Genomic DNA, 22,547 nt, shown 5'->3' on the forward strand with positions numbered 1-22,547 from the left:
GACGTGGGACTCCTTTGTGCAACTTCGGCGAGCACCGTTTCACGCATCCTCGTAGTGCCTGTTTCTGGCACTTCTCCGGGTGCTACCTGCTTCAGTGAGGGCTCCTTGTCTTGCTCGACGTCCCCTCTCTCTGCAGGTCCAATTTGCGACCTCCTGGTCCCTCCTGGGCCCCAGCAGCGTCCAAAAACGCCAAACGCACGATTTGCATGTAGCAAGGCTTGTTGGCGTCCATCCGGCGGGAAAACACTTCTGCACGACTCTCCAAGGCGTGGGGGATCCATCCTCCAAAGGGGAAGTCTCTAGCCCTTGTCGTTCCTGCAGTATTCACAGTTCTTCAGCCTAGTAAGAGCTTCTTTGCACCAACCGCTGGCATTTCTTGGGCATCTGCCCATCTCCGAGCTGCTTGTGACTTTTGGACTTGGTCCCCTTGTTCCACAGGTACCTTCAGACAGGAATCCATCGTTGTTGCATTGCTGATTTGTGTTTTCCTTGCATTCTCCCTCTAACACGACTATTTTGTCCTTAGGGGAACTTTGGTGCACTTTGCACTCACTTTTCAGGGTCTTGGGGAGGGTTATTTTTCTAACTCTCACTATTTTCTAATAGTCCCAGCGACCCTCTACAAGGTCACATAGGTTTGGGGTCCATTCGTGGTTCACATTCCACTTTTGGAGTATATGGTTTGTGTTGCCCCTATCCCTATGTTTCCCCATTGCATCCTATTGTAATTATACATTGTTTGCACTGTTTTCTAAGACTATACTGCATATTTTTGCTATTGTGTATATATATCTTGTGTATATTTCCTATCCTCTTACTGAGGGTACACTCTAAGATACTTTGGCATATTGTCATAAAAATAAAGTACCTTTATTTTTAGTATAACTGTGTATTGTGTTTTCTTATGATATTGTGCATATGACACTAAGTGGTACTGTAGTAGCTTCACACGTCTCCTAGTTCAGCCTGAGCTGCTTTGCTAAGCTACCATTATCTATCAGCCTAAGCTGCTAGACACCCTATACACTAATAAGGGATAACTGGGCCTGGTGCAAGGTGCAAGTACCCCTTGGTACTCACTACAAGCCAGTCCAGCCTCCTACATTGGTTGTGCAGTGGTGGGATAAGTGCTTGAGACTGCTTACCACTCTTGTCATTGTACTTTTCATAAGAGAAAAATATACAAAACAAGGTCAGTGTATATACACATAGCCAAAAAGTTTTGCATTTCCTCTTTTCACTCTTTTCTAAGTGCTGAAAAGTACTTCTAAACTTTCAAAAAGTTCTTAAAAGTTTAAAAAGTTTTTTCTGTCTTTCCAAAAAGTTCTGAAAACTTTTTTCTCTTTGTCTATCACTTTAACTCTCTCTAAAAATGTCTGGCACAGGCCAAAAAGTTGAACTGTCCAAACTTGCATATGATCACCTTAGCTGGAAAGGAGCAAGGAGTCTCTGCATAGAGAGAGGTTTGAGTGTAGGGAAGAATCCTTCCTTAGAACTGTTAATTAATATGCTTAGAGTACAGGATAAGGCCATAAGTGCCCAATCTGTAGAAAAAGTAGCTAATGGTTCTCAATCTGATCCAGGGACTCCCCCAGGAAAAGGTTCAGGAAAGAAACTTCTCAGCCTGCCCATTACTAGACAGTCTAGCATAGTTGGTACAGAGGTTGAATCACATCATACTGATGATGTGCTCTCACATTATGCTGGTAGCCAAGCTGTTAGGGTGCCCTTGGTAAGGGACAGGTCTCCTTCTGTTCATTCCCATCATACCTCTGTATCTAGAAATGTCCCTCCCACCCACCCTGATGACAGATTGTTAGAAAGGGAGCTCAATAGATTGAGAGTGGAACAAACCAGACTGAAGCTCAAGAAGCAACAGCTGGATTTGGATAGACAGTCTTTAGAAATAGAGAGGGAAAGACAGAAGTTGGGTTTAGATACCCATGGTGGCAGCAGCAGTATTCCCCATAGTCATCCTGCAAAAGAGCATGATTCCAGGAATCTGCACAAGATAGTTCCCCCTTATAAGGAGGGGGATGACATTAACAAGTGGTTTGCTGCACTTGAGAGGGCCTGTGCTGTACAGGATGTCCCTCAAAAGCAGTGGGCTGCTATCCTATGGCTATCATTTAGTGGAAAAGGTAGGGATAGGCTCCTTACAGTGAAAGAAAATGATGCCAATAATTTTACAGTTCTTAAGAATGCACTCCTGGATGGTTATGGCTTAACCACTGAACAGTACAGGATAAAGTTCAGAGAGACCAAAAAGGAGTCTTCACAAGACTGGGTTGATTTCATTGACCATTCAGTGAAGGCCTTGGAGGGGTGGTTACATGGCAGTAAAGTTACTGATTATGAAAGCCTGTATAACACAATCCTGAGAGAGCATATACTTAATAATTGTGTGTCTGATTTGTTGCACCAGTACCTGGTAGACTCTGATCTGACCTCTCCCCAAGAATTGGGAAAGAAGGCAGACAAATGGGTCAGAACAAGGGTGAACAGAAAAGTTCATACAGGGGGTGACAAAGATGGCAATAAGAAGAAAGATGGTGAAAAATCTCAAGATAAGCATGGGGATAAGGGTAAAACCAAAGATCCCACTTCAAATCTTAAACACTCTTCAGAGGGTGGGGATAAAACAAATTCTTCCTCTTCTTCCCAACCTGCACACATTAAAAAGCCTTGGTGCTTTGTGTGTAAAAACAGAGGCCATAGGCCAGGGGATAAGTCCTGTCCAGGTAAACCCCCTGAGCCTACCACCACTAATACATCAAGCTCTAGTGCCCCTAGCAGTAGTGGTACTAGTGGTGGGACTGCTGGCAACAGTCAAGCAAAGGGTGTAGTTGGGTTCACTTATGGGTCCATAGTGGAAACTGATGTAATCAGTCCCAAGACAGTTTCTATCACACCTAGTGGCATTGGCCTTGCCACACTGGCTGCTTGTCCCCTTACAATGGATAAGTACAGGCAGACAGTTTCAATAAATGGTGTTGAGGCCTTGGCCTACAGGGACACAGGTGCCAGTTTCACTTTGGTGACTGAAAACCTAGTGCCTCCTGAACAACACATCATTGGACAACAGTATAAGATTATTGATGTCCATAACTCCTCTAAGTTTCTTCCCTTAGCTATAATTCAGTTTAGTTGCGGTGGAGTTACTGGCCCAAAGCAGGTGGTGGTATCACCTAGCTTACCTGTAGACTGTCTCTTAGGTAATGACCTAGAGGCCTCAGGTTGGGCTGATGTAGAGTTTTATGCCCATGCAGCCATGCTGGGCATCCCTGAGGAATTGTTCCCTCTCATTTCAAGTGAAATGAAAAAGCAAAGGAGAGAAGGCCTGAAAACTCAGGATCCCTCTCCATCAACAGGTAAAAAGGGTATCACAGTATCCCCTAACCACCCTACCATTCAGGATACCATTCCTGTGGTGGGAGAAACCTCTCCTGGGGTGGCACCTGTTCCAAGGGAATCATCAGCTGGCATAGCTGGACTCCCTGAGGTAGAAGTACCTCTCTGTGGAATAACTAACATTGGTGACAAAAAGAGCACCATTTTAGTTAACATGGAGCATCCCTCCAACCCTCCCAGAGAAACTTTAGTGCAGAAACCCTGTACTGCCTCACAACACTTAGGACAGCATCCCTGCCCTAGTGTGGAGCTCATAGGACAGCATCCCTGCCCTGCTCCAACTCAAGAGAAACAGCATCCCTGTTCTCTCTTCCAGCCAAATGGACAAAGTTTTTGCCCAGCTATGGCTTTACTGAGACAGCATCCCTGTCTGGCATTTCCATCATTACAAATAGGTTCAGTGGATAATTCCCACTGCTCTAAACTAAAACTTACTGATAGAAACTCTGAAAATACATCTTCGCATTGTTGGTTAGCTAAAAAACTTCAAACAGGGTGGTTTACATCCCCACAGGGAAGTAACCATATAGTGGATGATAAAGGGAGTAACCAGTCTATTGCAGAGCTACTCTCTACTTATCACCACTTAGACAATAAAGTCTCAACTGGCCAAGGTTAGCCTTATTGTCCTTCGTTTGGGGGGGGGTTGTGTGAGAAGGTAGCCTCTTTCTAGCCTTGTTACCCCCACTTTTGGCCTGTTTGTGAGTGTATGTCAGGGTGTTTGTCACTGTTTTCACTGTCTCACTGGGACCCTGATAGCCAGGCCTCAGTGCTCATAGTGAAAACACTATGTTTTCAGTATGTTTGTTATGTGTCACTGGGATCCTGCTGGTCAGGACCCCAGTGCTCATAGGTTTGTGGCCTATATGTATGTGTCACTGGGACCCTGTCACACAGGGCCCCAGTGCTCATAGGTGTGCATGTATATGTTCCCTGTGTGGTGCCTAACTGTCTCACTGAGGCTCTGCTAACCAGAACCTCAGTGGTTATGCTCTCTCATTACTTCCAAATTGTCACTGACAGGCTAGTGACCATTTTTACCAATTTACATTGGCTTACTGGAACACCCTTATAATTCCCTAGTATATGGTACTGAGGTACCCAGGGTATTGGGGTTCCAGGAGATCCCTATGGGCTGCAGCATTTCTTTTGCCACCCATAGGGAGCTCTGACAATTCTTACACAGGCCTGCCACTGCAGCCTGAGTGAAATAACGTCCACGTTATTTCACAGCCATTTTACACTGCACTGAAGTAACTTATAAGTCACCTATATGTCTAACCTTTACCTGGTAAAGGTTAGGTGCAAAGTTACTTAGTGTGAGGACACCCTGGCACTAGCCAAGGTGCCCCCACATTGTTCAGAGCCAATTCACTGAACTTTGTGAGTGCGGGGACACCATTACACGCGTGCACTACATATAGGTCACTACCTATATGTAGCTTCACCATGGTAACTCCGAATATGGCCATGTAACATGTCTATGATCATGGAATTGCCCCCTCTATGCCATCCTGGCATTGTTGGTACAATTCCATGATCCCAGTGGTCTGTAGCACAGACCCTGGTACTGCCAGACTGCCCTTCCTGGGGTTTCACTGCAGCTGCTGCTGCTGCCAACCCCTCAGACAGGCAGCTGCCCTCCTGGGGTCCAGCCAGGCCTGGCCCAGGATGGCAGAACAAAGAACTTCCTCTGAGAGAGGGTGTGACACCCTCTCCCTTTGGAAAATGGTGTGAAGGCAGGGGAGGAGTAGCCTCCCCCAGCCTCTGGAAATGCTTTGTTGGGCACAGAGGTGCCCAATTCTGCATAAGCCAGTCTACACCGGTTCAGAGACCCCTTAGCCCCTGCTCTGGCGCGAAACTGGACAAAGGAAAGGGGAGTGACCACTCCCCTGACCTGCACCTCCCCTGGGAGGTGTCCAGAGCTCCTCCAGTGTGCTCCAGACCTCTGCCATCTTGGAAACAGAGGTGCTGCTGGCACACTGGACTGCTCTGAGTGGCCAATGCCACCAGGTGACGTCAGAGACTCCTGCTGATAGGCTCCTTCAGGTGTTAGTAGCCTTTCCTCTCTCCTAGGTAGCCAAACCCTCTTTTCTGGCTATTTAGGGTCTCTGTCTCTGGGGAAACTTCAGATAACGAATGCATGAGCTCAGCCGAGTTCCTCTGCATCTCCCTCTTCACCTTCTGATAAGGAATCGACCGCTGACCGCGCTGGAAGCCTGCAAACCTGCAACATAGTAGCAAAGATGACTACTGCAACTCTGTAACGCTGATCCTGCCGCCTTCTCGACTGTTTTCCTGCTTGTGCATGCTGTGGGGGTAGTCTGCCTCCTCTCTGCACCAGAAGCTCCGAAGAAATCTCCCGTGGGTCGACGGAATCGTCCCCCTGCAACCGCAGGCACCAAAAAGCTGCATCTCCGGTCCCTTGGGTCTCCTCTCAGCACGACGAGCGAGGTCCCTCGAATCCAGCGACACCGTCCAAGTGACCCCCACAGTCCAGTGACTCTTCAGCCCAAGTTTGGTGGAGGTAAGTCCTTGCCTCACCTCGCTGGGCTGCATTGCTGGGAACCGCGACTTTGCAAGCTTCTCCGGCCCCTGTGCACTTCCGGCGGAAATCCTGTGTGCACAGCCAAGCCTGGGTCCACGGCACTCTAACCTGCATTGCACGACTTTCTAAGTTGGTCTCCGGCGACGTGGGACTCCTTTGTGCAACTTCGGCGAGCACCGTTTCACGCATCCTCGTAGTGCCTGTTTCTGGCACTTCTCCGGGTGCTACCTGCTTCAGTGAGGGCTCCTTGTCTTGCTCGACGTCCCCTCTCTCTGCAGGTCCAATTTGCGACCTCCTGGTCCCTCCTGGGCCCCAGCAGCGTCCAAAAACGCCAAACGCACGATTTGCGTGTAGCAAGGCTTGTTGGCGTCCATCCGGCGGGAAAACACTTCTGCACGACTCTCCAAGGCGTGGGGGATCCATCCTCCAAAGGGGAAGTCTCTAGCCCTTGTCGTTCCTGCAGTATTCACAGTTCTTCAGCCTAGTAAGAGCTTCTTTGCACCAACCGCTGGCATTTCTTGGGCATCTGCCCATCTCCGAGCTGCTTGTGACTTTTGGACTTGGTCCCCTTGTTCCACAGGTACCTTCAGACAGGAATCCATCGTTGTTGCATTGCTGATTTGTGTTTTCCTTGCATTCTCCCTCTAACACGACTATTTTGTCCTTAGGGGAACTTTGGTGCACTTTGCACTCACTTTTCAGGGTCTTGGGGAGGGTTATTTTTCTAACTCTCACTATTTTCTAATAGTCCCAGCGACCCTCTACAAGGTCACATAGGTTTGGGGTCCATTCGTGGTTCACATTCCACTTTTGGAGTATATGGTTTGTGTTGCCCCTATCCCTATGTTTCCCCATTGCATCCTATTGTAATTATACATTGTTTGCACTGTTTTCTAAGACTATACTGCATATTTTTGCTATTGTGTATATATATCTTGTGTATATTTCCTATCCTCTTACTGAGGGTACACTCTAAGATACTTTGGCATATTGTCATAAAAATAAAGTACCTTTATTTTTAGTATAACTGTGTATTGTGTTTTCTTATGATATTGTGCATATGACACTAAGTGGTACTGTAGTAGCTTCACACGTCTCCTAGTTCAGCCTGAGCTGCTTTGCTAAGCTACCATTATCTATCAGCCTAAGCTGCTAGACACCCTATACACTAATAAGGGATAACTGGGCCTGGTGCAAGGTGCAAGTACCCCTTGGTACTCACTACAAGCCAGTCCAGCCTCCTACACTTGGGTCTCCTCTCAGCACAACGAGCGAGGTCCCTCGAATCCAGCGACGCTGTCCAAGTGACCCCCACAGTCCAGTGACTCTTCAGCCCAAGTTTGGTGGAGGTAAGTCCTTGCCTCACCTCGCTGGGCTGCATTGCTGGGAACCGCAACTTTGCAGCTACTCCGGCCCCTGTGCACTTCCGGCGGAAATCCTTTGTGCACAGCCAAGCCTGGGTCCACGGCACTCTAACCTGCATTGCACGACTTTCTAAGTTGGTCTCCGGCGACGTGGGACTCCTTTGTGCAACTTCGGCGAGCACCGTTTCACGCATCCTTGTAGTGCCTGTTTCTGGCACTTCTTTGGGTGCTACCTGCTTCAGTGAGGGCTCTTTGTCTTGCTCGACGTCCCCTCTCTCAGCATGTCCAATTTGCGACCTCCTGGTCCCTCCTGGACCCCCGCAGCGTCCAAAAACGCCAAACGCACGATTTGCGTGTAGCAAGGCTTGTTGGCGTCCTTTCGGCGGGAAAGCACTTCTGCACGACTCTCCAAGGCAAGTGGGATCCGTCCACCAAAGGGGAAGTCTCTAGCCCTTTTCGTTCCTGCAGAAACCTCAGCTTCTTCTGTCCAGTTGAAGCTTCTTTGCACCCGCAGCTGGCATTTCCTGGGCATCTGCCCATCTCCGACTTGCTTGTGACTTTTGGACTTGGTCCCCTTGTTCCACAGGTACCCTAGATTGGAAATCCACAGTTGTTGCATTGCTGGTTTGTGTCTTTCCTGCATTATTCCTCTAACACGACTATTTTGTCCTTAGGGGAACTTTAGTGCACTTTGCACTCACTTTTCAGGGTCTTGGGGAGGGTTATTTTTCTAACTCTCACTATTTTCTAATAGTCCCAGCGACCCTCTACAAGGTCACATAGGTCTGGGGTCCATTCGTGGTTCGCATTCCACTTTTGGAGTATATGGTTTGTGTTGCCCCTATCCCTATGTTTCCCCATTGCATCCTATTGTAACTATACATTGTTTGCACTGTTTTCTAAGACTATACTGCATATTTTTGCTATTGTGTATATATATCTTGTGTATATTTCCTGTCCTCTCACTGAGGGTACACTCTAAGATACTTTGGCATATTGTCATAAAAATAAAGTACCTTTATTTTTAGTATAACTGTGTATTGTGTTTTCTTATGATATTGTGCATATGACACTAAGTGGTACTGTAGTAGCTTCACACGTCTCCTAGTTCAGCCTAAGCTGCTCTGCTAAGCTACCATTATCTATCAGCCTAAGCTGCTAGACACCCTATACACTAATAAGGGATAACTGGGCCTGGTGCAAGGTGCAAGTACCCCTTGGTACTCACTACAAGCCAGTCCAGCCTCCTACAGTTATGCTCTCTCATTTCTTTCCAAATTGTCACTAACAGGCTAGTGACCAATTTCACCAATTTACATTGGCATACTGGTACACCCATATAATTCCCTAGTATATGGTACTGAGGTACCCAGGGTATTGGGGTTCCAGGAGATCCCTATGGGCTGCAGCATTTCTTTTGCCACCAATAGGGAGCTCTGACAATTCTTACACAGGCCTGTTACTGCAGCCTGCGTGAAATAACATCCACGTTATTTCAAAGCCATTTACCACTGCACTTAAGTAACTTATAAGTCACCTATATGTCTAACCTTCACCTGGTGAAGGTTGGGTGCAAAGTTACTTAGTGTGAGGGCACCCTGGCACTAGCCAAGGTGCCCCCACATCGTTCAGGGCAAATTCCCCAGACCTTGTGAATGTGGGGATACCATTACACGCGTGCACTGTACATAGGTCACTACCTATGTACAGCGTCACAATGGTAACTCCGAACATGGCCATGTAACATGTCTAAGATCATGGAATTGTCACCGCAATGCAATTCTGGCATTGGGGGGACAATTCCACGATCCCCCAGTTCTCTAGCACAGAACCCGGGTACTGCCAAACTGCCTTTCCGGGGTCTCCACTGCAGCTGCTGCTGCTGCTGCTGCCAACCCCTCAGACAGGTTTCTGCCCTCCTGGGGTCCTGGCAGCCCTGGCCCAGGAAGGCAGAACAAAGGACTTCCTCTGAGAAAGGGTGTAACACCCTCTCCCTTTGGAAATAGGTGTGAAGGCTGGGGAGGAGTAGCCTCCCCCAGCCTCTGGAAATGCTTTGATGGGCACAGATGGTGCCCATCTCTGCATTAGCCAGTCTACTGTTGAAAATTGCAGTGTCCAGTTTTAAAATAGCTTATTGCCATTTGTGTGAAAACTGTATATGCTATTTTGCTAATTCAAAGTTCCTAAAGTTCCTAAGTGAAATACCTTTCATTTAAAGTATTGTTTGTAAATCTTGAACCTGTGGTTCTTAAAATAAACTAAGAAAATATATTTTTCTATATAAAAACCTATTGGCCTGGAATTGTCTTTGAGTGTGTGTTCCTCATTTATTGCCTGTGTGTGTACAACAAATGCTTAACACTACCCTCTGATAAGCCTACTGCTCAACCACACTACCACAAAATAGAGCATTAGAATTATCTCTTTTTGCCACTATCTTACCTCTAAGGGGAACCCTTGGACTCTGTGCATGCTATTTCTTACTTTGAAATAGCACATACAGAGCCAACTTCCTACTCGGCCCAACCAGCTAGAGATGATCCTCAGGTGATTCTGAGCCAGTGCCCACCCTCGGTTGGCCTCTCCACCCCTCCACGACGACACCTGTAGAGGGAATCCCGAGGACCCCCCTGACTGCGAAAGCTCTGGACAAAGATATCTGATGCCTAAAGAACCACTGCACCTGCAGCCCCAATGCCTTGGAGAAACCGTCCCCCGGTGCAGTAACATTCAGCAGGCGGCCTTCCTCCCTGTCCAGTGAGTGGTTTGCCCGAGATGACCCCCTGGACCTCGCCTGCAGCCTCTGAGTGGTACCCAGGGTCCCTTCATAGAGAATCATTGGAGACCTGACATCTTGATGGCACCCTGCACCAGGCGGCCACAGTGCTGCTGAGGGTGTATGTTTGGTGCCTTCTTGTGGAGCCCCCCAGTGCTCCTCTAAACCCCTGAGGTCAGCCATCCAAAGTCGCGAGTACTTACCTTCCTGCAGATCTGAAACCGAGTTCCCCCAGTCTCAATAGGAGTCCATGTTCATTTTGCCTACACTTTGACCTCCGCACCCGGTCGACCCCGTGTTGCTGATGGTGGGTGTTTGGGGTTAACTTGAACCCCAACCGGTGGACTTCCGAACCCCCGGAGACTGGAACTGTAAGTGTTGTACTTACCTGCAAATCAGTCTAACTTTTCTTCCCCCTAGGATCTTTCTGAAATTGCAAAGTCCAGTTTTAAAACAGATTATTGCCAATATTTCAAAAACTGTATAACTTATCGATTTTAAACAAAGTACTGTTGCTACATGTGTGAAATACGAATCTTTTGAAGTACTTACCTGCAACTTGAATGTTGTGGTTCTAAAAAGAAATTAAGAAAATATATTTTTGATATATAAAAACCATTGGTCTGGAGTTAAGTCATTGAGTGTATGCTTCTTCTATTGTCTGTGCGTGTACAACAAATGCTTTGCACTACCTGCTGATAAGCCTAACTGCTCGACCACATTACCACAAACGAGAGCATTAGTATTACCTACTTTAGCCTCTGTTATGCCTCTGGATAACCCCTTGACTCTGTGCACATTATATCTCACTTTGATATAGTATACACAGAGCCATCTTCCTACATGCAGATGATCTGATTTACTTAAACGATGTCACCTCCAGGCCAAACTATGATCCTGGGACTCCTTCAGTGTGCTCTGTGCCTCCACGTTAATGTACAGAAATCCTGTACATTCCTTCTGTAGGATTTGTGAGTGGCCTTTCTGGGACCTATGCTGTCCCTCCCCATTCTTTCAAATACCGGGAAGTCCGCATTTATAGAAACTCTAAGGACATCCGTAAAGGCAACCTCAGCAGGAAGATCACCTTCCTTTTGACTCGCGGTACCGGTTTGCTAACTTTGTCTTGTTGCTGCCCGAGCAGTGCTCCTGGACCTCAACAGATGGCTTTGTGACCTCATGAGTACATCAGGTAGGCGCAGGATGTCCCTGGGTAGGTAGTTTTTGCCTATGATGGCGTGTGGTTTGGTGTTGCCGAACTACAAACTGTGGTAGGTAGTGGCCCAATTTCAAAGGCTTATGATATGCCCTATGGCCTAGAGAGACCTGCTCACTGGTATTCAGGGATGTCTTAGGGACAGCTCCCTCCCCCACCCTCTCCTCGCCTCAGGTGCAGCAGGGCGGTGGACTCACCGGATCTCCCTCCTTAGTGCTTGCCTCACAACGTTTGAGAGGATGGCTCAACAATCGCAGTGGGGACGCCCTAATATCACGAACTTGGCAGTTGTGCCTAGAGGGGATCACCTTACTTTTGTGGAGTACGCAAGTCATACACTATTCCGCTGAGTCCGTTTCTGACACATGCGGCGCTCCAGGAGACAATAGGTGTGTGAGATGATTTGTGAGCGGAGCCTACTACTGATCCTGGCCTGCATCTGTTGTGGTGAAGTGGAGTTCCACGAAGCACAGGATTGCACATGTTTAAGGTACTGGGATAGATGAAGGAGCTGGCACTGCCTGCCACTATGCCTCTGGAGTAACGATTTACAGATCGTCTTTTCAGACACAGATTAGCATCACATTCTGGGATGAAAGCCCTCAGATTTCGAGAAGTGTGTAATTATGTCCACCACACATACTTGACCCCCTCACGGCTACAAAGAATGTTTGGTACTGCGTCGAACAAATGCCCTCGGTACAACTCGTACCATACAGACTTTTCCCATATGATGTGGCAGTGCTCCGCAACGTTAGCATTCTGACCTGAAGTCTGTGACTGTCACACCGATAAAGGGCAAGCGCCGCATCAAGACCCCGAACACACGGCCTGTGGGACCTTATGTCCTGCCCCCAAGGTGGACAGGGCTGTGCGTAAACTCATTGACCTGGTGGCCCTTGCCTTGTCAACCGCAAAGCATTGAAGAGAGGCTGATTATAGGTCGTAACTGTGAGTAGCATCGTGCACTACAACTGAAACGGTATATGGCCCTAATTTCAGTCTTACAAGGAATACTAAACGTTTAATAAAGAGCAATTTAAAAGAAAAATAAATCCGTACCTTTATAAACAAAGTTGTTTCTTACCTTTAAATCAGGAATTGCATATCCTTTTCTAAGAGTAATCTGAAACACATCCAATCCACTGATAAAAGCTGAGAGGCGTGAAAGGCTTTGCTTCCCACTGCCCCCAACTCCTACAAGTAAAGCATTCCCACGAGGAAATTCCAAAATGCGATTAATGCGGCAAATGTGAGATACTGCATCTTCAAAAAGCACCTATATACCAAGGATAGGAAGTTGTAGCTCTTAATTTGAAGACTTGTTCACAATGCATGCATTTAAATCTGGCTACAAAATGCTACCTTCTATGCAGCTGGAACAGATGCAAAGTTACTTTCCTTTTACGGCAACTCTTCAGCATTAATACTCTCCATGTATCTATACTCTTTGGTATATAAAATACCTTCTCCTTCAATTCTTCAGCATTAATACTCTCCAGATATGTATACTCTCTTTGGTATATACCAGACCTTCTCCCCAGCTTTTTTTGTGCATCTGAGCCACCTTTTACTACCCCTACAAGAGAAAAAGATACCTACCTTCTTTTATGTTAATTTTCATTGAAACTTGCCTCTGCCTTAGGAAACTGGCTTGGTGTGTGGTGGACATCTATGGTGTTGGCACCTTATACCAGGTCCAGGCAACCACTATTAGTGAAGTGTAGGCAGTGTCTAGGAAGCCAGAGCTCTTTAGAGGTAGCTGTGGATGAGCAGCCAAGCCTCATCTAGGAGACATGCAGAGCTTATGCAATGCCACTATAGTCACACAGCTCTCATCATACGTGAAAGAACCACACAGTGTTATAAAAATAAAGTTACTTTATTATAGTAACACAACACTAGAAGACTTATAGGCAGTCACCCCCAACTGGAGGTAAGTACACACACACACATATATAAATATATATATATACATAATATCAATCAGCAAATAGCATCGAAACAACAAGCATGGGTAATAATGGTAGAAAATAGTGAGGTCCCTAGGGAAGGGCCAAACCATATACTCTGAAAGTGGAATGAAGTCCCCCACCCAATGGATGTGGATTGAAGTCCCCCACCCAATGGATGTGGAGTTGTTAGAGGGAAGCTGGAGGAACTAGAGACCCAAGAGGTGAGTACCTGAATGATCCCCAGCGACCAGGAGAGCAAAGGTAATTACCTGGTCTCCCCAAGGACTAACAGGAGGACTTAGAAAAGGGTTTATGCAAGACCAGGACCTGACTGGAAGAAACTAAAGATGGATTCTGTCAGAAGAGGACCTGCAAAAGAAGGGGACAGAGTCCAGTCCATGATGGCGTGTCCACTGGGTACAGGGTCCACTACCCATCCTTCTGTGGATGTTGAAGTGGGTCAACAAGGGAAGAAGACCAGCTATGGACCCCAGGAGCTGAAGAGGACTCCTTGGAGTGGTACAGATGGTGTCCCACGTCAGTTCTCGGGTCACAGATGGTCAGTGGTGCACGATAACCACCAACAAGCCTTGGCAAATGCAAGAGGAGCAAATGAAGAGTTGCAAGACTGAAGAGGACCAGCAGAGCTCATGGGCCTCAAACCTTGGAGGGGAGTCTGAGGTGACCCTCAGCAGTAGGGAGAGCCAACAAAAGCAGTCGCTGCCCCCTCAGTCAAACTACTGGCAGCAGGCACAGGAAGTCGCAGTGATTCCCAGTCAGCATACCTGAAGAGGAGTCCCACGTTTCTGGGGCAGCATGGAGGAGACTGTGCTTGGCAGGAAGAAGTGCTGGAGGCTGGGGCTACAGGGTGCCTGAAGATCCCTTGGAGCAGGAGCAAACAAGCTTTGATAGCTGCAAGAGCCACGGTGCAGAGGTGTACTGTCCTGCGAGGAGAGGAAAGGGCTTACTTTTGTAGGAAACTAACCTCTTTTTGGAATGGTTACCCCCACTTTTTGCCTGCTGTCAGTATGCTTTGACTGTTTTCACTGGGATCCTGCTAACCAGGACCACAGTGATTGTGCTCTCACCCTCTAAATTTGGTTGTCTAGGACTTTACACACCCCACAATTGGCATACAGGTGCCCCCTTGTAAGTCTCTAGTATATAGTACTTAGGTACCCAGGGCATAGGGGCTCCAACAGTTCCCCATGTGCTGCAAAATGTATTATACCACCCAAGGGAGCCCATGCAAAATGTGTCTACAGGCCTGCCATAGCAGCCTGCGTAAAAAGGTGCATGCACCCTTTCATTACAGATCACTGCGCCAGGTCACGGTAAGTCACTCCTATGGTAGACCCTCCTAGCCCAGAGGGCAGAGTGCAGGTACCTGTGTGTGTTGGCACCCCTGCATGAGCAGAGATGCCGCTACGTACTCCAGCTCCATTACAGTGGACTTCGTAAGTGCGGGGAAGCCATTTAACCCATGTACTGGACAACGGTCACTGCCTGTGTACAGCTACATAATGGTAACTCTGAACCTGGGCATGTTTGGTATCAAACATGTTTGAATCATACCCCAATACTGTTGCCAGTATTGGTTGTATGATTCCATAGACTCTTGGGGCTCCTTAGAGGAACCCCAGCATTACTCCTACCAATCTTCTGGGGTTTTCCAGGCAGCCTGTGCTGCTGCCAGCCCTCAGACAGGTTTCTGCCCTCTTGCTGCTTGACCAACTCAGGCAGATGAAGACAGAACAAATGATTTCCTGTGGAAGAGGGAGGTAATATTCTCTCCCTTGGAAATAGGTCTTACACGGCTTGGGAGGGGAAGCCTCCCCACGCCCCCGGTATGCTTTGAAGGGCACATTTGGAGTCCTCCTTTACTAAACTGGTTTGCACCGGTCCCTGCTCTGGCATGAAACTGGACAAAGGACAGTGGACAGTTCACACTCCCCTGTCCATTACGACCTGAGGGGTGGTGCCCAGAGCTCCTCCAGGTGGCCAATTGATGAATCCAAGGTGGGCAGAGGCCCTTGGAAGCATCTGAGTGGCCAGGTCAGGTAGATGACGTCACGGCCCCCTCCTGATAGGTGCTCACCCTGCAAGATGACCAATCCCCCTTCCTTCGTATTATCTGGTAGAGACTCTTATCTATCTGCAGATTCCTTACCTTTGAATTCCCTGGCGTCAGCTTCTAAACCATAATTTTTTGCTTAGTAATACCCTGCGCACGCCATCGGGTGACATAGTTTGGATCCAGGTGTGTCCGCTGGCTCTGCGTGGCTTTGTCAGCGTCGTTGGAGCCATCTGTGACGTCACGGTCCCCTGTGAAGGCACCACCCCAGCGCGCATATGTCAGTTCTTTTATCCACAAAACTTCCACGTCAGAAGAGTCATGGATAGAACCAACACTTTGTCTGTGCAAAACTATACCCTGAAAAGTGATAAACGCTGAACGTGCTAGATATATCAGCAGTGCGGGGAGGCATGGGTGGGTGTAAGGAATCTGCACCTATACTCTCTACCAGATAATGCGTTACCAAAGGTAAATAACCTGATCATCTGATAGAGACTTGTAGCTGTAGATTCTTTACCTTTTGAATAGATACCCAAGCCATAACCTCCTGGTGGCGGGCTGTGGATACCACTACTTACACTAAAAAGTCCTGAAGGACTGAACAGGCAAAATGCCCGTCTCTCTGTACCTGGCCATCCAGGCAGTAATGCTTTACAAATGTGTGCAAAGATGCCCACGTTGCTGCCTGACAAATCTCCAGGACCGGAATGCCCGAGCCAAAGCAGTGGTAGCAGCTTTGCCCCTGACAGAATGAGCCCTAAAGCCCTCACTGAGGCTGCTTCCTGGCCAATGTATAGCAGATCTTGATGCAAAGAACAACCCATCGCGAAATAGTTCACTTATGCACTGCCAGACCCTTCTTTGCTCCAACATACCCCACAAAGAGCTGGTCACTGTAGGAGGCTAGCCTGGTTTGTAGTGGGTACCTTGGGTACATACACCTTACATCAGGTCCAGTTATCCATTGTTAGTGAATGTAGTAGTGTTCTAGCAGCTTAGGCTGACAGAGGTAGCTATAGCAGAGCAGCTTAGGCTGAACTAGGAGGCATGCAAAGCTCCTGCAATACCACTTATAGTTACACAGTACTTATACACAAGTAAAGACAATACTCAGTGTTACCAAAAATAAAGGGTTTTTGGGTGACACAGTACCAGAAATATCTTAGAGACAATACTCCTTCTGGAGGTAAGTATTATACACAATATATACACTAGACACCAAAATTAGACAAGTAAATAGTCATAGAACAATGCAAACAGTAGGAAATTCTATAGAATGCAATGGGAGAAAATAGGTCTAGGGGCAACACAAACCATATACTAAAAAAGAGGAATGTGAATCACAAATTCCCCCCTAGACAAGTGTAGTGTGTGCAGAATTGCTGGGAGAGTAAGAATACAGTAAAGGTACGGAAATTACCCCACCCCAGAGCCCAGAAAAGCAGGAGTAAAGTACTGCAAGTTTCCTTAGGACACATTACACCACGTTTTTGGGATTTTGCAGCAGCCAACCAAGTGTGCAAAGAACAACTGCTGGATTATTGGACCTGAAGACCTGCAAAGGAAGGGGACCAAGTCCAGAAGTTGAAAGAAGTTCCAGGAAGGACAAGAGCCCCTTCCAACTCAGAAGAGGGTGCAAAAGATGAGTCCCTGATTAGTCTAAGACTGCAGAAATGCACCCTAGGAAGATGCCAGCGGGTTCCTGCATGATGCAAAAGATGTCCCACGGTGTGAAGATTGTTGCAGATGAGATTTCATGTTGGAAGGCACCAACAAGCCTTGGCTACGGCAAAAGAGCATTTTTCATCAAAATGCCGCTGGATGGACCCAGGAGGGACCTGGGGGCCTCAACTCTGTGTGAGGAGGAAGAGGGGGCTCTCAGCACTTTAGAGAGCCCTCAGGATGCCAGCCAGCACCCCCAGAAGCCGCAGGATCTGGGTTCAAAGGAGCTGCAAAATGCAGTTGATGCAGCACAACAAAAGAAGATCCCACGCCGCCGGAGAACAGCTTAGCGAGTTGAGCATCGCAGGGTGGAGTGCTGGGGACCTGGACCAGGGTGTGCACAAAGGAATTTTGCAAAGAGTGCACAGAGGCCTCAGGAGGTGAATGTAGGAGGCTGGACTGGCTTGTAGTGAGTACCAAGGGGTACTTGCACCTTGCACCAGGCCCAGTTATCCCTTATTAGTGTATAGGGTGTCTAGCAGCTTAGGCTGATAGATAATGGTAGCTTAGCAGAGCAGCTTAGGCTGAACTAGGAGACGTGTGAAGCTACTACAGTACCACTTGGTGTCATATGCACAATATCATAAGAAAACACAATACACAGTTATACTAAAAATAAAGGTACTTTATTTTTATGACAATATGCCAAAGTATCTTAGAGTGTACCCTCAGTGAGAGGATAGGAAATATACACAAGATATATGTACACAATACCAAAAATATGCAGTATAGTCTTAGAAAACAGTGCAAACAATGTATAGTTACAATAGGATGCAATGGGGACACATAGGGATAGGGGCAACACAAACCATATACTCCAAAAGTGGAATGCGAACCACGAATGGACCCCAAACCTATGTGACCTTGTAGAGGGCCGCTGGGACTATTAGAAAATAGTGAGGGTTAGAAAAATAGCCCACCCCAAGACCCTGAAAAGTGAGTGCAAAGTGCACTAAAGTTCCCCAAAGGACATAGAAGTCGTGATAGAGGAATAATGCAGGAAAGACACAAACCAACAATGCAACAACAATGGATTTCCAATCTAGGGTACCTGTGGAACAAGGGGACCAAGTCCAAAAGTCACAAGCAAGTCGGAGATGGGCATATGCCCAGGAAGTGCCAGCTGTGGGTGCAAAGAAGCTTCTACTGGACAGAAGAAGCTGAGGTTTCTGCAGAAACGAAAAGGGCTAGAGACTTCCCCTTTGGAGGAAAGACCGCCAACAAGCCTTGCTAGCTGCAAATCGTGCGGTAAGCGTTTTTGGATGCTGCTGTGGCCCAGGAAGGACCAGGATGTCGCAAATTGCGCCAGGAGAGAGAGGGGACGTCGAGCAAGACAAAGAGCCCTCTCACCAGCAGGTAGCACCCGGAGAAGTGCCAGAAACAGGCACTACAATGATGCGTGAAACGGTGCTCACCCGAAGTCGCACAAAGAAGTCCCACGTTGCCGGAGAACAACTTAGGAGGTCGTGCAATGCAGGTTAGAGTGCCGTGGACCCAGGCTGGACTGTGCACAAAGGATTTCTGCCGGAAGTGCACGGAGGCCGGAGTAGCTGCAAAAGTCGCGGTTCCCAGCAATGCAGTCTGGCGTGGGGATGCAAGGACTTACCTCCACCAAACTTGGACTGAAGAGTCACTGGACTGTGGGAGTCACTTGGACAGAGTTGCTGGATTCGAGGGACCTCGCTCGTTGTGCCGAGAGGAGACCCAAGGGACCGGTAATGCAGCTTTTTGGTGCCTGCGGTTGCAGGGGGAAGATTCCGTCGACCCACAGGAGATTTCTTCGGAGCTTCTAGTGCAGAGAGGAGGCAGACTACCCCCACAGCATGCACCACCAGGAAAACAGTCGAGACGGCGGCAGGATCAGCGTTACAGAGTTGCAGTAGTCGTCTTTGCTACTATGTTGCAGTTTTGCAGGCTTCCAGCGCGGTCAGCAGTCGATTCCTTGGCAGAAGGTGAAGAGAGAGATGCAGAGGAACTCGGATGAGCTCTTGCATTCGTTATCTAAAGTTTCCCCAGAGACAGAGACCCTAAATAGCCAGAAAAGAGGGTTTGGCTACCTAGGAGAGAGGATAGGCTAGCAACACCTGAAGGAGCCTATCAGAAGGAGTCTCTGACGTCACCTGGTGGCACTGGCCACTCAGAGCAGTCCAGTGTGCCAGCAGCACCTCTGTTTCCAAGATGGCAGAGGTCTGGAGCACACTGGAGGAGCTCTGGACACCTCCCAGGGGAGGTGCAGGTCAGGGGAGTGGTCACTCCCCTTTCCTTTGTCCAGTTTCGCGCCAGAGCAGGGCTAAGGGGTCCCCTGAACCGGTGTAGACTGGCTTATGCAGAATTGGGCACATCTGTGCCCAAGAAAGCATTTCCAGAGGCTGGGGGAGGCTACTCCTCCCCTGCCTTCACACCATTTTCCAAAGGGAGAGGGTGTAACACCCTCTCTCAGAGGAAGTCCTTTGTTCTGCCATCCTGGGACAAGCCTGGCTTGACCCCAGGAGGGCAGAAACCTGTCTGAGGGGTTGGCAGCAGCAGCAGCTGCAGTGAAACCCCAGGAAAGGCAGTTTGGCAGTACCAGGGTCTGTGCTACAGACCACTGGGATCATGGGATTGTGCCAACTATGCCAGGATGGCATAGAGGGGGCAATTCCATGATCATAGACATGTTACATGGCCATATTCGGAGTTACAATTGTGAAGCTACATATAGGTAGTGACCTATATGTAGTGCACGCGTGTAATGGTGTCCCCGCACTCACAAAGTCCAGGGAATTGGCCCTGAACAATGTGGGGGCACCTTGGCTAGTGCCAGGGTGCCCTCACACTAAGTAACTTTGCACCTAACCTTTACCAGGTAAAGGTTAGACATATAGGTGACATAAGTTTCTTAAGTGCAGTGTAAAATGGCTGTGAAATAACGTGGACGTTATTTCACTCAGACTGCAGTGGCAGGCCTGTGTAAGAATTGTTAGAGCTCCCTATGGGTGGCAAAAGAAATGCTGCAGCCCATAGGGATCTCCTGGAACCCCAATACCCTGGGTACCTCAGTACCATATACTAGGGAATTATAAGGGTGTTCCAGTAAGCCAATGTAAATTGGTAAAATTGGTCACTAGCCTGTTAGTGACAATTTGAAAGAAATGAGAGAGCATAACCACTGAGGTTCTGGTTAGCAGAACCTCAGTGAGACAGTTAGGCATCACACAGGGAACACATACCTATAGGTCACAAACTTATGAGCACTGGGGTCCTGACTAGCAGGGTCCCAGTGACACATAACAAACATACTGAAAACATAGTGTTTTCACTATGAGCACTGGGCCCTGGCTAGCAGGATACCAGTGAGACAGTGAAAACACCCTGACATACACTCACAAACAGGCCAAAAGTGGGGGTAACAAGGCTAGAAAGAGACTACTTTCTCACAGTGAAGAAGACACAATACATAGGGGTACCATTGTTCTCGGGGAAGGCAAGGCATTATCTCCTCCAAATTCCGTCAACAGGACCTCAGGACAGTCTATGTCGATGATGTCCACCCTCTGTGTCCTTAGGAGCACGCTCATCGCCATGAGAGGAGTCCAGGATACCGGTCGTCGCCTTGGAAGGGGCCTGCTTGGAGCAGGGGAGTGACTCTGTCACTCCACCGGAGATTTCTTTGGTCCTTCTGAAGACAGGGAGCCCCCAGAGGATGAACACTGTGGAAACTGTTGCAGTTGCTGACTTGGAGCTGAGGTTGCTGAAGAAAAGGGTCTCTTGTAGATACTTTGTTGCAGTTACAGCGTTTCTTGGAGCAGGCTGCGGTTGATCTGAGGTCAGAAGAGTCTGAAGTTGTTGCAGAGGATTCCTGAAGGAAAATTGTAAGCAGAATCTGAAGAGAACCCACAGGAGAGACCCTAAATAGCCCTGACAGGTGGATTGGCTACCATATCAGGTATGGACCTATAAGGAGGGGTCTCTGACATCACCTGCTGGCACTGGCCACTCAGAGCCCTCCAGAGTGCCCCCACACCTTGCAAAGCAAGATGGCTGAAGTCTGGGACACACTGGAGGAGCTCTGGGCACCGCCCCTGGGGTGGTGATGGACAGGGGAGTGGTCACTCCCCTTTCCTTTGTCCAGTTTTCTGCCAGAGCAGGGGAGAAGGGGTCCCTGAACCGGTGTAGACTGGTTTATGCAATGAGGGCACCATCTGTGCCCTTCAGAGCATTTCCAGAGGCTGGGGGAGGCTACCCCTCCCCAGCCCGTAACACCTATTTCGAAATTGAGAGGGTGTAACACCCTGCTCTCAGAGGAAATGCTTTTTCTGCCTTCCTGGGACTGGGCTGCCCAGACCCCAGGAGGGCAGAAACCTGTCTGTGAGGTGGCAGCAGCTGTAGCTGCAGTGCAAGCCTCAGAGAGCTGGTTTGGCAGTACTGGGGGTTCATGGTGGAGCCCCCAGGATGCATGGAATTAGCTCCCCAATACCAAATTTGGAAAGGGGGGACAGTTCCATGATCTTAGACATGTTACATGGCCATATTCGGAGTTATCATTGTGAAGCTACATATACGTATTGACCTATATGTAGTGCACGCGTGCAATGGTGTCCCAGCACTCACAAAGTCTGGGGAAATGGCCCTGAAGTATGTGGGGGCACCTTTGCTAGTGCAAGGGTGCTCTTACACTTAATAACTCTGCACCTAACCTTCAGCAAGTGAAGGTTAGACATATAGGTGACTTATAAGTTACTTAAGTGCAGTGAAAATGTCTGTGAAATTGTCAACATCAGGGCAGTGCGCACTCTACTGGCAACTAGAATGGAAAAACCAAATAATTTCAAGCTAACATAATTCATGCATTGTGCTGATATGATGTTGTTTAACTTTTTTGCATTGCAGAGTTTAATCCTGAGGACTTATGTTCAGCATGCACATAAATACTGTTCTCATGTAATGTACTGCTGCATGCTTTCAGACTATGTCAGAGTGTGGTCCCTTTCCAGGGCCTTCTAGAAGCTTTCCCTGCAGTATGCCTGGGTGAGGTTGGTGGGCTGGGCTAAGACTCTATAAAAGGGAGCCAGCCCAGCTCCACGTGCTCACTATTCAGAGGTCCTGGTGCAGAGCAGCAGCAACTTCCTGAGCTCCTGTTCCAGCTGCCTACTTTGATCCTCCAGTCCTTGCCCTTTTTTCACTTTCATTGGTGATCCTAGATCAGGGCGGTAAGACGGAGGTCGGGTTGGGCCCCCGACCCCGTTATCAAAAACTCTCGAGTTCTTGGGCCTAATCTTTGCATGATAATCTAAAGTACTCTTGTGCGTGTGAATGTGCGCTTGGTAGTTTCTTGCCATTTGCATGCTGATATTCGAATCGGCAAGACGCGCAACTCGTTTTCTTGTGTGTTAACTCTCAATATTCATTGTGCGCTACCATTTTATGGCATTAACAAAGGTAGCATTCGAATCGGCAAGACGCGCAATTCTTTTCTCGTGCTTAATTCTTGATATTGAT

General features: G+C 48.1%; 1 protein-coding gene across 1 annotated transcript in view; it reads right to left on the minus strand.

Moving 5' to 3' along the window:
* The window catches only part of DNAH17 (dynein axonemal heavy chain 17), a 7,556,186-nt gene that overhangs the window by 1,539,517 nt on the left and 5,994,122 nt on the right, over positions 1-22,547 (minus strand). The window contains exon 41 of the mRNA XM_069201738.1: positions 12,403-12,594. Within this exon, the coding sequence (XP_069057839.1) occupies positions 12,403-12,594 (192 nt within the window). The remainder of the gene's footprint in view (positions 1-12,402; positions 12,595-22,547) is intronic.

This window comes from Pleurodeles waltl, chromosome 7 (assembly GCF_031143425.1).
Source record: "Pleurodeles waltl isolate 20211129_DDA chromosome 7, aPleWal1.hap1.20221129, whole genome shotgun sequence".
In the NCBI taxonomy this organism is placed as follows: domain Eukaryota; kingdom Metazoa; phylum Chordata; class Amphibia; order Caudata; family Salamandridae; genus Pleurodeles; species Pleurodeles waltl.